The sequence below is a fragment of the Rutidosis leptorrhynchoides genome, chromosome 7, assembly GCF_046630445.1.
Source record: "Rutidosis leptorrhynchoides isolate AG116_Rl617_1_P2 chromosome 7, CSIRO_AGI_Rlap_v1, whole genome shotgun sequence".
NCBI lineage: Eukaryota > Viridiplantae > Streptophyta > Magnoliopsida > Asterales > Asteraceae > Rutidosis > Rutidosis leptorrhynchoides.
The window spans coordinates 128,425,434-128,439,704 of NC_092339.1; the positions used below are offsets into that span (position 1 = coordinate 128,425,434).

At 39.0% G+C, this 14,271-nt stretch overlaps 1 protein-coding gene across 1 annotated transcript in view; it reads right to left on the reverse strand.

Annotated features, from left to right (window-relative positions):
- Window positions 1-3,345: 3,345 nt before the first annotated feature.
- The window catches only part of LOC139858455 (oxoglutarate-dependent flavonoid 7-O-demethylase 1-like), a 156,509-nt gene continuing 145,583 nt past the window's right edge, over window positions 3,346-14,271 (reverse strand). Inside the window, exons 4-6 of the mRNA XM_071847305.1 lie at window positions 13,331-13,649; window positions 6,652-6,655; window positions 3,346-3,588 (exon numbers count right to left, since the gene is read on the reverse strand). Of these exons, the coding sequence (XP_071703406.1) occupies window positions 3,346-3,588; window positions 6,652-6,655; window positions 13,331-13,649 (566 nt within the window). The remainder of the gene's footprint in view (window positions 3,589-6,651; window positions 6,656-13,330; window positions 13,650-14,271) is intronic.

Here is a 14,271-nt window from a genome sequence, read left to right on the forward strand (position 1 = left end):
TTCACAAAAAAATATGGCCAATCGTTGCTTGATCAACCTCGACGTCCACCACAACGGCGAGCTTTCCGATAACCGCCAATATTGGTACGACGGGTACACACAATCGTTCGAAGCTCTAGATGTTACCGGCTTCGATGTAGAACGCGTTGTAAGCTTTATACGCGATAGGGTAGATTGCGAAGCCGCCGACGTTTGTTACTGTGACGAGGTCACGGATTTGTTCAAGGAATTTCAATCCGAAGCCGTGTGGGAACGAATGGTCGGAAAGGCCAAACTGACGAACAAACGTATCACGTTGTACTGTAGGAACGTGTGGAGCCTTCCGGCTTCGAACGGTCGAGATGATGATACGTCTTCGCATGAATCCGGATCTCCCACTCGCTATGACCGTTAAATTGTTGTTATTTTTAATAAGTAATTTTTAGGATTTAATTAATAAGTTTAGGATTAATAAGTAATTTTAGGACCTTTTTTTTAATAACTTTTAATTTTAGGTTTTTAATTGTAATCATTTTAGGATTTTTTTTTTTTTTTAATAAAAGTGTATTTTAGGACTTTTAATGTATTTTTAAAATTAATATTTGTTCGTATTTTTATTAATTTTATTTAATAATGTGTTAAAAATATATAAGAAAATGTATAAATAAATAATTGATGGACCCTATATTCTCTCTCCAAGACACTGAACTGACATTCTTCCCAATTCCCTTGTTTTTTCACTAGTGTCAGTTTTCAGTGTCAGTCCAGTCAGCGTCCAGTCATCAGCAAGACACTGAACTAACATTGAACTGACGCGTCACCACACCCAATGCTCTAAGGTTTAGTATTGTTGTCGTGTTAAAGTGAATGTTAGTGGTTGTTTACTGTCGTTGTATCTGCTAGTTTTGCATGTATTTCAAAAAAAAAAAAAAAAAAAAAAAAAAAGAAAACACACTTCTTGTAATTTGGATAATTGGAATCATACAACAAATGCTAGTGAGCAGTGTTACATTCTGAAACTCATCTCTTCTTATATTCCATTGTTTGACTATTTATAATATTACATAAAATTACATAAACCCTAATAGTACCCTAAATCCATTAACGGGCCGGGCCTAATCCATACTCTAACACTCCCTCGCAGTCCGAACGACAAAATCGCGAAAGTTCGGACTGGAAGGAAACACAAATATCAAAAAAAGATAATATTTTTTTTCTTGAATTGTTGTGGTGGATAGAATGATATTCGCTGATTTGGTTGCATTGTTTGACTGCGTTTCCTTTTCTGTAGCGTTTTTTTTTGTTACGCTGTAGCTTGCTTTGCTTAGCCTAAGGATTGAGCATGACTTGTGCTTAGAACTTTTATCACCGATATAATCTTCTTCAACGCTGCAAAACAAGATAGTTTTTGTGTTTTTCTCTTTTTTCGGGGTTTGGAACCTAGTCAAGCTAGGCGGCTCATCCACACGCCGATTAATTATTAATTTTAATTAACTAAACATTAAACAATAAATTATTATAAATAAAAGTAATAAGAAAATAGAACTCAATGGTGACGTAGGAAATATCGAAACAAACCGCCTGACCATTTAGGTTTTGGCTTCGCAAAACGTTAATAAAATAATAATAATTAACAAGATGTTTTAGTAACCGTGGTAATGAGAAGGCAAAGAAATTGACAAGGGGTAATAGAAGGCAAAGTATAATGGGGATGAATATGACGGTTGCTAGCACTATTGTGGGTTTTTTTTATTTAGTGGCCGTGACAAAGTACGGAGTAATAGGAATAAAGAAGATATGAAGAGAATAGGATCATAGGTTTAAAAACCTAACCGTAAGCTACTGATACCATGTTATAGAATGAAACCCCCGTAATAATAGCTTTATTATGACTCGGTATTTATAGATTACAATGTAACTGTTTGTTATAGAATGAAACCTCGTAATAATAGCTTTATTATGACTCTGGTATTTATAGATTACAATGTAACCATTTAACCCTAATGGACCAAGCCCACATATCGGACTTGGGCCAAACTAATATGTCTAACACTACCCCGCAAAGTTCGGACTGGAAAGAAAACAATAAATATAATATAAATAAACTCTATTTTTTTCTCATTTGTTGCACTGAATAGCCTGATATTCGTTGATAGAGTTGCAGATTTCTTGACGGCTTCTCCTTTTCCGTAGCGTTTTTTTCTCTTTTACGCCGTGACTTGCTATGCCTAAGGATCAAGTACCGCTTTCATAAGCTACTTTTGTTGACGATAACAGTATTCTTCAACGCTGCAAACAAGAGTTTTGACAATATTCTTTTTTTTGTGTTGTTTTTTTATATTCCTCTTTTTTTTTCGGGGTTTGGAACCTAGTCAAGCTAGGCGGCTCAGCCCCACGCCGATTTATTTTTGAAAGGAAATAAAAAGATGGATATTATTACGTAGTACTTTTTTTTTACATTAGAATTAAAAAGATTGATCAAAAAAGTCAGAAAAAAAAATTCTATGAAGAAATAAAGTAAAATTAAGAATAAAGAATATAGAAAATACGATAGGTAGGAAAAGATGAAGAGTAATTATTTATGTTGTTTTGTGATTGATAGATGTGAATTTTAGGGAAAAAAACTGTAGGTGGTAAAAAAATTGCATTCGGTGGCAATTGATTAACTTTCAATATGTGGAGATTTGTTTGTTCGGAAAGAAAGAACAAAAACAAGGAAAAAATAATCGGCGGGGGTTTTGTAACAGATGGTCGATTGGTGGGTATATGCATGTGCCGTAATTTTGACGAGAGGTTTGAGGTAGAAGATTAGATAGAGGAAGATAGAATTGACGGGCGGTATAGAGCAGCGGCCGACTAGGTCTCGGGATCAACCCGCTCTTGATACCATGTTACATTCTGAAACTCATCTCTTCTTATATTCCATTGTTTGACTATTTATAATATTACATAATATTACATAAACCCCGACTATTTATAATATTACATAATATTACATAAACCCTAATAGTACCCTAAACCCATTAAAGGGCTGGGCCTAATCCATACTCTAACAGTAACCATAATCCTCTACTTAACCCTAATGGACCAAGCCCACATATCGGACTTGGGCCAAACTAATATGTCTAACAAGCAGATCGAACATTAAGATCGGATAAAATGGTCACAATTCGCTTCTTCATAAAAAAGTGTGAAATGATCAACAATACACAAGTGACATATTAGATCTTGAACCTCTAGGTTATTAATATAACCATAGTTTAGAGTTATTCAACCACATTGTTTTACATAATTTTATTTAGTAATTCATATAATACAAATAGTAGAAGGATAATATAAATGGACAAGTTGTAGTTCCATAATACATTACACATAGTATTGCTCAACATTTGTTTTTCTCTTAAGATCCTTAGAGAATAAGTTCTTGAAGAAATCAACAGTCGCTACCCTTTTCAACTTTGCAGGCGTCTCGGGTGTGATTAGGCTTGGTGCTGGTCCTAGATCTCCTTCCAAATTCGGGCTTAAAAATGTGGCTATCGACAACCTCTCTTTTTCCGAGTTCACAACTGCTCTGTGCTCCACGCTTTTATATTGTCCATTTGTCACAATCTGAAAGTAAATTGTAAGATTATATCAAATTTATCTACATATATAAGTCATAACTACCTAAATAGAAAGATTAGTTACTTCTATGATGTGTAACATCCCGCCTTTTTCCGTCAACTTTTCCGTTTAACTATTTTAAACTCCGTTATATGTTTATAACATCTCCCGTTAATACGCGTTTCAATTATCTTGTTTTAGGTAATTTAACGCACCCGATTGCAACTTGAGGGACTAGTTTCGCCAAGACACCAAAGTGGTGACTAGCCACTTGACTAGTCAACCTCTTCCACCTCATTTCCCCATTTAATTTTTCTTTTCATCTAATACTTTCACCATTTCTTTAATTCCATCAAAAAGCAATTCATCATCCATATTCAATCGATCAAGCTTCGGGCCAAACAAATTACATATTTGAACTCCTCGTGATCTCCTCTTCGATTCCATACCGATTTCATCAAATTTGGGTAACTTTCTAAAATCACTAATTTTATGTGTTCTTGAGTTTTTGAGTTAAAAGGTTGTTAATTAGTGTCTATGGCTCAAGTCTAGTATGATTATGTGTTTTGTATGCTTGTTCTTGCTATTTTGGTGTAACTAGCTCATATTGAAAGAATGCTTGTTTAATCTTGAGTTTTAGGTGTACATATGTTATTTGATGATGAAAATTCATGTTTTAATTGTGTTCCTAACATCACTAGCTTCAAATTGGTATGTAGTTTGACATGGATTAGTTTCATAAGCAAGATTGTTGATTTTATGATTTTGGGTTAGGGTTTGATAAAAGTAAATTGAATATTTGATGCATTAAATACTTAGCAATGTTAATTGTAAGTGTCTAGTTGTGTTGTATGCTTGATTATCTTCAAAACGGCGTATTACACATGTGCATTAATTTACCGAATCATAATATGGCATTTATGAACTTGGAGTAATAAATGATGAGCATTAATGGTGATTTTGATATGAGTTTGTTTGGTTTTGATTGAGTAAATGCGTTTAGTTATTCTCCTTGTCAAATTACCTTTCTAATGATATATGATATGCGTTTTAAGTGTTTTCGGTGCATGAGATGTGTTAAATTGTATTTTGGTTCGTGACTTGGACCATTTTTCTGCAAACTGCATGTTTCCCAGGTATTGCGCGCCGCGCATATACCCGCGCGCCGCGCAGAATTAGAAATCCCAGATGTTTGCCTTCGTGGTTAAGTTCTGACCAGGATTTACACTTGGGTGCGCGCCGCGCAACCCATAGCGCGCCGCGCATACTGCCCAGCTCATTTTGTCTTTGTTTTTCATGTCACAAAAATGTTTCCCGCTTTACTATAACCCCGTTTACCATGAAACTTGACTATTATGCTCGTATATGACTTCTCATCATGAGAAAATTGTCGGACACCCGACCCGACCCCGTTGACTTTGACTTTGACCAAGTTTGACTTTTAGTCAAACTTAACCAAACGATTATACAATCGTTCTAACATGCTTAACTACTTGTGTCGTGCATGAAACTTGACAAATTGATCCACGTGCTATATTAATCGAGTCGTAACGAGCCATAGGACTAATTGAACATCTTTGACCCTTCGTGACTATCGTTATTGATACAACCTATTTGTTTAGGTCAAGACTAGCATTGTTTCTTGCACGTTTACTTGTCGAAGTACTTTTTGGTTCGTGCATACAAGGTGAGATCATAGTCCCACTTTTACTCTTTTAAACTTACTTTTGGGATGAGAAAACATAAACGATTCTTTTGAACTAAGTGAACACAAGAACGGGAAAACAAACATTCTACATACGAGTTTAGAACGAAAATCCTCAATCCGATTATCATTAGTTACATCAGATGGTGTAAGCGAGAACTTATGTTATATGGCCATATGGGTTGACAACCCTCATCTTTGACGGTTCGCTACCGTCTACGGATGAAATATATTTTCGGGAAACAGTGTTGTTCTAGCACTAATTTATGGGGTATTCAACGGACGGAATGTTAAGCTTTGATAATTGGGTGCTCGTGAATATTAACTTTTAGAATGTACTATGACTTTATCAATATTGCAACTCTTGTGGTTCAGCTTGCTTTTACTCATTTACTTATTTAAACCTATGATTTCACCAACGTTTTCGTTGACAGATTCTCTATGTTTTTCTCAGGTCCTTGAACTTAGGTGATACATGCTTCCGCACATACTTTTTGATACTTGCATTGGATGTCGAGTATACTTGCATACGTGGAGCGTCTTTTTGGCTATTTTAAACTATGTCGCACGTGTTTCATATGAACAATAACTTTTGTTATGTACTTGTCTTGGGAATTACTTTTGTAAACATTGAAACATCCTTTATGAAATGTATGCGACATATTTTCGGTCAAACTTTGTTATAAATACTTATAACCATGTAATGGGACCATACGTAGACGACGCCGTCACTTGACGATTTGTCGGGGTCGCTACAAGTGGTATCAGAGCCTTGGTTGTAGGGATTTAGAGTTCATTGGTGTCGACCCCGAGTCATAGGGTACATTGGTGAGTCTAGACTACAACCGGCATATAGACTTGACATAGGAATTACTTGACTACATGTGCATTTATACTCGAGCTCTCTTACTCATATCTACTCTTATTCTATCTAAATCTTGCGTTGTATAATTTAATTGACACGCCACCTTGACTATATGTGGTAATGTCGAATGCACATATGAATTAGGGTAATATAATTTCCGGGATTATATTACGGTGACTCATATGAACATGCCGACATTATGACATAAAGAATTTAAGGCGAGTTAAGGATAATTTTCTCTCTATCTTTATTCCATATCACGGTTAGTATTATTTAGAATACTAACCAACGGTATTCTGGTGTTTTGAAGGAACAATGGCTCGTCGACGCGCCCCTCCCGAAACTCCCGAACAAGCTTTGCAACGCATGATAGCCACCGCCGTGGATGCGGCCATGGCCGGTCACTCGTCCAACAACAACAATAATAACAACAACAACAACCAAGGAGCCGGTAACTCTAGCGAAGGGTGCTCCTACAAAGCTTTCATGGGGTGCAAACCTCACTCTTATGATGGGACCGGTGGACCGGTTGTGCTTACTCGTTGGTTTGAACAAACCGAGGCCGTCTTTAGCATAAGCGGTTGTCGGGACCAAGACAAGGTCAAATACTCCACCCACACTTTCTCCGGTGTTGCTCTCACTTGGTGGAACACCTACGTTCAATCGGTGGGAACCGATGAAGCTCATGCCCTTTCTTGGGCCGATTTGAAGGAAAAGATGATTGTTGAATATTTTCCGCGCGAATAAACCTGCAAGCTTGAGCAAGAGCTAAGAGCTTTGAAGGCGGTCGGAAACGACCTCAAGGCTTACAATCTACGCTTCGCCGAACTATCTTTGATGTGTCCTAGTCTCGTTAGCCCCGAATCTCAAAGGATTGAGCTCTACATGCACGGTCTCCCAAAAAGCATCAAACAAGGGGTGATGTCATCCAAACCCACTACTCATCAAGCCGCTATGAACATGGCCCGCCAATTAATTGAGACGGTTGACGAAATTGTAGTGCCGGCTCCTAGGGCCGAAGACAAGTCGGGTGGCAACAAGAGGAAATGGGAAGCCACTCCATCAACCAATTACAACAACAACACCTTCACCAAAAAGCCCTTCAACAACGACGGCAAGAAGGGTTATGTCGGAAACTTACCTTTGTGCAACAAGTGCCACAAACATCATTACGGCGAATGTAACAAGCTAATTTGTCACCGTTGCCAAGGAGTTGGTCATAGGGCCAACAATTGCACAAGCACCGCCCCCGTCGCTCGAAAGGGGCCCAATCCTCCAAGGACGGTCACTTGTTATGAATGTGGCCAAACGGGCCATTATAAGAACGAATGTCCGAAAAAGAAAGCCAACCCCAACAACCGAGGCCGAGCCTTTAACATCAACACCGAGGAAGCCCGAGATGACAATGAACTAGTCACGGGTACGTTTCTTCTCAACAACTCTTATGTTACTTGCTTATTTGATTCGGGTGCCGATGAATGTTTTGTGTCTAAGACTTTGGCTCCTACCCTTTGCACTCCACCACACCCTTTAGATACTACTTATTCCATCGAAGTGGCCGACGGAAAACTCTTAAGTGCCGACACATATTACCGGGGGTGTACTTTGAACATTTTGGGTAAGGAATTTGAAATTGACTTGATACCCATGGAATTAGGGAGTTTTGATGTAATAATCGGTATGAATTGGATGGTCAAAAATAAATCTCACATTCTTTGCGATCTTCACGCAATCCGAATTCCTATCGAGAATGGTGAACCATTGATTGTCTATGGCGACAAAAATTGCACCGGACTCAATCTCGTTTCGTGACTTAAAGTTCGAAAACTACTACGTAAGGGTTGTTTCGCAATTCTTGCTCACGTTAAGAAAGTCGAAGCCGATGAAAAGCGCATCGATGATGTGCCGATTGTTAGTGACTTTTCCGATGTATTTCCCGATGAATTACCGGGTCTTCCACCTCATCGACCGGTTGAATTTCAAATCGATCTAATTCCAGGAGCCGCACCCGTAGCGCGTGCACCGTATAGACTCGCCCCATCCGAATTGCAAGAATTGCAAAGTCAAATCCAAGAGTTACTTGACCGTGGTTTCATTCAACCTAGCCATTTACCATGGGGCGCTCCGATTTTGTTCGTTAAGAAGAAAGACGGATCCCTACGAATGTGCATTGATTATCGTGAACTAAACAAATTGACGGTTAAAAACCGATATCCTCTTCCTCGCATCGATGACCTCTTTGATCAACTACAAGGGTCTTGTGTATATTCAAAAATCGATCTCCGTTCGGGTTATCATCAACTAAGGGTTAAGGGGGAAGATGTCTCCAAAACCGCTTTCCGGACTCGTTACGGTAGTTACGAATTCCTTGTCATGCCTTTTGGTCTCACTAACGCACCGGCGGTGTTCATGGATCTCATGAACCGCGTGTGCAAACCTTACCTCGACAAATTCGTTATCGTGTTCATTGACGATATTTTGGTCTATTCTAAAAGCGAAGAGGAACACAAAGAACATCTCCGACTCGTGCTTGAACTCTTGAGAAAAGAACAACTCTATGCCAAGTTCTCCAAGTGTGAATTTTGGTTGAAGGAAGTTCAATTCCTCGGTCACGTCGTAAGTGATCAAGGCATTAAAGTCGATCCCGCAAAGATCGAAGCCATTAGTAAATGGGAGACTCCTACTACTCCTACTCAAATTCGTCAATTCTTGGGTCTCGCCGGATACTATCGTAAATTCATCAAGGATTTCTCCCTAATCGCTCTTACTTTAACCGCGTTAACTTACAAGGAACGAAAATTCGTTTGGACATCCGAACAAGAAACCGCTTTCCAAATCTTGAAAACTAAGCTAACCACCGCTCCTATCTTGTCACTTCCCGAAGGCAATGATGATTTTGTTGTATATTGTGATGCCTCGAAAAACGGTTATGGATGCGTACTAATGCAACGAAAGAAAGTCATTGCTTATGCCTCTCGACAACTCAAAGTCCACGAACGAAACTACACGACACATGATCTTGAACTCGGTGCCGTCATTTTTGCACTTAAGTTATGGAGACATCATCTTCTTGGTACAAAAAGTACCATCTTTACATATCACAAAAGTCTCCAACATATCTTCGATCAAAAGCAACTAAACATGAGACAACGAAGGTGGATTGAGACCTTGAACGATTATAATTGCGAGCTTCGTTACCACCCCGGGAAGGCAAATGTAGTGGCCGATGCCTTAAGTCGAAAGGAAAGAGCGGTGCCTCTTCGTGTCCGAGCTTTGAATATCACCATCCACTCCAACCTTAATAGCCAAATTCGGGTAGCCCAAGATGAAGCTCTTAAGGACAACAACATCGCACGCGAACTTTTAAACATTCTCGTCTCCCGATTCGAAGTTAAGGAGACCGGACTTCGATATTACGCCGGAAAAATTTGGGTGCCTAGATATGGCGATCTACGAAACCTCATCCTAGACGAAGCCCACAAATCGCGATACTCGATTCATCCCGGCGCCAATAAGATGTACCATGACCTTAAAGAACAATATTGGTGGCCGAACATCAAAAAGGAGGTTGCTAGATACGTCGCCAATTGTTTGACTTGCGCTAAAGTCAAAGCCGAACACCAAAGACCGTCCGGGTTACTTCAACAACCCGAGATCCCACAATGGAAGTGGGAAAGGATCACGATGGATTTTATCACCAAGCTACCAAAAACGTCGGGCGGTTATGATACTATTTGGGTCATTGTCGATCGCCTCACCAAATCCGCGCACTTTCTCGCCATGAAAGAAACCGACAAAATGGAGAAACTTGCACAACTTTACATCAAGGAGATCGTAGCCCGTCACGGTGTACCTTTATCGATTATCTCCGACCGAGATGGTCGTTTCATTTCTAGATTTTGGCGCACTTTACAAGAAGCGTTGGGAACGCGTTTAGACATGAGCACCGCATATCATCCTCAAACCGATGGACAAAGTGAACGTACGATACAAACCTTGGAGGACATGCTACGAGCTTGTGTTGTTGATTTTGGAAAAGCTTGGGACAAGCACTTACCTCTCGCCAAATTCTCTTACAACAATAGTTATCATGCGAGTATCCAGGCCGCACCTTTTGAAGCGTTATATGGTCGAAAATGTCGCTCTCCTCTTTGTTGGGCCGAAGTGGGTGACGTGCAAATTTCCGGGCCCGAACTCATTCACGAAACAACCGAGAAGATTCTTCAAATCCGAGATAAGCTTCGGACGGCCCGGAGTCGTCAAAAATGCTATACCGACAAAAGACGCAAGGACCTCGAATTTCAAGTCGGTGACCGCGTCATGTTAAAAGTCGCACCTTGGAAAGGCGTCATCCGTTTTGGGAAACGTGGGAAACTAAATCCACGGTATGTTGGTCCTTTCGAAATCTTAGAGCGTGTTGGGACCGTTGCGTATCGTTTGGATCTTCCGCCTCAACTAAGCTCCGTCCATCCTACCTTTCATGTATCTAACTTGAAGAAATGTCTTGCCGAGCCCGATATCGTCGTCCCTCTCGAGGAACTCACTATTAATGACAAACTCCACTTTGTGGAGGAACCGGTTGAAATTGTGGACTACGTCGAGAAGGAATTAAAACAAAGCCGGATCCCGATTGTTAAGGTTCGTTGGAACGCCAAAAGGGGACCCGAGTTTACTTGGGAAAGAGAAGATCAAATGCGAAAGAAACACCCTCATCTATTCCCGGTTCCGGAATCGTCGGATTCCGAGGAAGAAACAACGACTACTACGCCTACCTAAATTTCGGGACGAAATTTCTTTTAAGGTGTAGGTAATGTAACATCCCGCCTTTTTCCGTCAACTTTTCCATTTAACTATTTTAAACTCCGTTATATGTTTATAACATCTCCCGTTAATACGCGTTTCAATTATCTTGTTTTAGGTAATTTAACGCACCCGATTGCAACTTGAGGGACTAGTTTCGCCAAGACACCAAAGTGGTGACTAGCCACTTGACTAGTCAACCTCTTCCACCTCATTTCCCCATTTAATTTTCCTTTTCATCTAATACTTCCACCATTTCTTTAATTCCATCAAAAAGCAATTCATCATCCATATTCAATCGATCAAGCTTCGGGCCAAACAAATTACATATTTGAACTCCTCGTGATCTCCTCTTCGATTCCATTCCGATTTCATCAAATTTGGGTAACTTTCTAAAATCACTAATTTTATGTGTTCTTGAGTTTTTGAGTTAAAAGGTTGTTAATTAGTGTCTATGGCTCAAGTCTAGTATGATTATGTGTTTTGTATGCTTGTTCTTGCTATTTTGGTGTAACTAGCTCATATTGAAAGAATGCTTGTTTAATCTTGATTTTTAGGTGTACATATGTTATTTGATGATGAAAATTCATGTTTTAATTGTGTTCCTAACATCACTAGCTTCAAATTGGTATGTAGTTTGACATGGATTAGTTTCATAAGCAAGATTGTTGATTTTATGATTTTGGGTTAGGGTTTGATAAAAGTAAATTGAATATTTGATGCATTAAATACTTAGCAATGTTAATTGTAAGTGTCTAGTTGTGTTGTATGCTTGATTATCTTCAAAACGGCGTATTACACATGTGCATTAATTTACCGAATCATAATATGGCATTTATGAACTTGGAGTAATAAATGATGAGCATTAATGGTGATTTTGATATGAGTTTGTTTGGTTTTGATTGAGTAAATGCGTTTAGTTATTCTCCTTGTCAAATTACCTTTCTAATGATATATGATATGCGTTTTAAGTGTTTTCGGTGCATGAGATGTGTTAAATTGTATTTTGGTTCATGACTTGGACCATTTTTCTGCAAACTGCATGTTTCCCAGGTATTGCGCGCCGCGCATATACCCGCGCGCCGCGCAGAATTAGAAATCCCAGATGTTTGCCTTCGTGGTTAAGTTCTGACCAGGATTTACACTTGGGTGCGCGCCGCGCAACCCATAGCACGCCGCGCATACTGCCCAGCTCATTTTGTCTTTGTTTTTCATGTCACAAAAATGTTTCCCGCTTTACTATAACCCCGTTTACCATGAAACTTGACTATTATGCTCGTATATGACTTCTCATCATGAGAAAATTGTCGGACACCCGACCCGACCCCGTTGACTTTGACTTTGACCAAGTTTGACTTTTAGTCAAACTTAACCAAACGATTATACAATCGTTCTAACATGCTTAACTACTTGTGTCGTGCATGAAACTTGACAAATTGATCCACGTGCTATATTAATCGAGTCGTAACGAGCCATAGGACTAATTGAACATCTTTGACCCTTCGTGACTATCGTTATTGATACAACCTATTTGTTTAGGTCAAGACTAGCATTGTTTCTTGCACGTTTACTTGTCGAAGTACTTTTTGGTTCGTGCATACAAGTTGAGATCATAGTCCCACTTTTACTCTTTTAAACTTACTTTTGGGATGAGAAAACATAAACGATTCTTTTGAACTAAGTGAACACAAGAACGGGAAAAAAAACATTCTACATACGAGTTTAGAACGAAAATCCTCAATCCGATTATCATTAGTTACATCAGATGGTGTAAGCGAGAACTTATGTTATATGGCCATATGGGTTGACAACCCTCATCTTTGACGGTTCGCTACCGTCTACGGATGAAATATATTTTCGGGAAACAGTGTTGTTCTAGCACTAATTTATGGGGTATTCAACGGACGGAATGTTAAGCTTTGATAATTGGGTGCTCGTGAATATTAACTTTTAGAATGTACTATGACTTTATCAATATTGCAACTCTTGTGGTTCAGCTTGCTTTTACTCATTTACTTATTTAAACCTATGATTTCACCAACGTTTTCGTTGACAGATTCTCTATGTTTTTCTCAGGTCCTTGAAATTAGGTGATACATGCTTCCGCACATACTTTTTGATACTTGCATTGGATGTCGAGTATACTTGCATACGTGGAGCGTCTTTTTGGCTATTTTAAACTATGTCGCACGTGTTTCATATGAACAATAACTTTTGTTATGTACTTGTCTTGGGAATTACTTTTGTAAACATTGAAACATCCTTTATGAAATGTATGCGACATATTTTCGGTCAAACTTTGTTATAAATACTTATAACCATGTAATGGGACCATACGTAGACGACGCCGTCACTTGACGATTTGTCGGGGTCGCTACATGATGTCTCCAATGTTAACTATGAAGGCGTCGGGGAGGGGTCGAACAGGGATCCAAATGTCGTCTTTTTTTATTTGGAGGCCTTCGACTTCATTGAGCTCGAGAAAAAATGTGATTCCAACAGCATCAGCATGAGGGGCGAGACCAATGACTTGTTCAGGTTGTGGACATGGTGGACAGTAGTTCATCCTAAATGCTTGCATTCCTTCATCGAACAATACTGTAATGTCCTTAGCATCAATGTTCAAAGCTTTTGCAATGTATAGAAGAGTTTTTAGAGCCACATTCTTAAGCTCACTTGAGTAAGATTCTAAGGTGTCTGTTATTGAAAGAATTACCATTAGCTTTGTGTATAATCCACCTTATATCAGAAATCTATGCAGAATAACTAACAGTAGAAGTATATAATCGAAGGGGATGTAAAATATGCTATTTTTTTAACAGCATGTTATGAGTCATTGATGGGTGCCAGAAGCCACCCACCCGATCATATCCGGATCACGTGTCAGGAGGAAACCCAGATTAACTGCCCAAAAGGCAAAATCAAGAGAAAACCCACTATGAGGAATCCCAAATTAACTCCCCATAAGGTACAATTTGAAGATGACTTCCCCTGGATTGGGACCTACGACGTTCTCATCCCATGAACCCGGGTACCCCGAGATAATACTGCTTTTTAACGGAGGTGGTTGTAATATATGCTATTAATAGGCTAACATAACACACACGCAAAAAAAAAAAAAAAAGGTGTATAGTTTTTTAGAAATAAAGACGAAGAAAAAGATTTATCTTTGGGATCGTGCCAAATGTTCATCATTTCCCAAGTAAACAAGCAACGGTAAACGATAAAGATTAGAAAACCAAGAACAATAACCAAACAGTACTCTCTAACTCCAAACGCTATATTTAACTTTGTAACAAGTTCAAATCTATTAAGGACT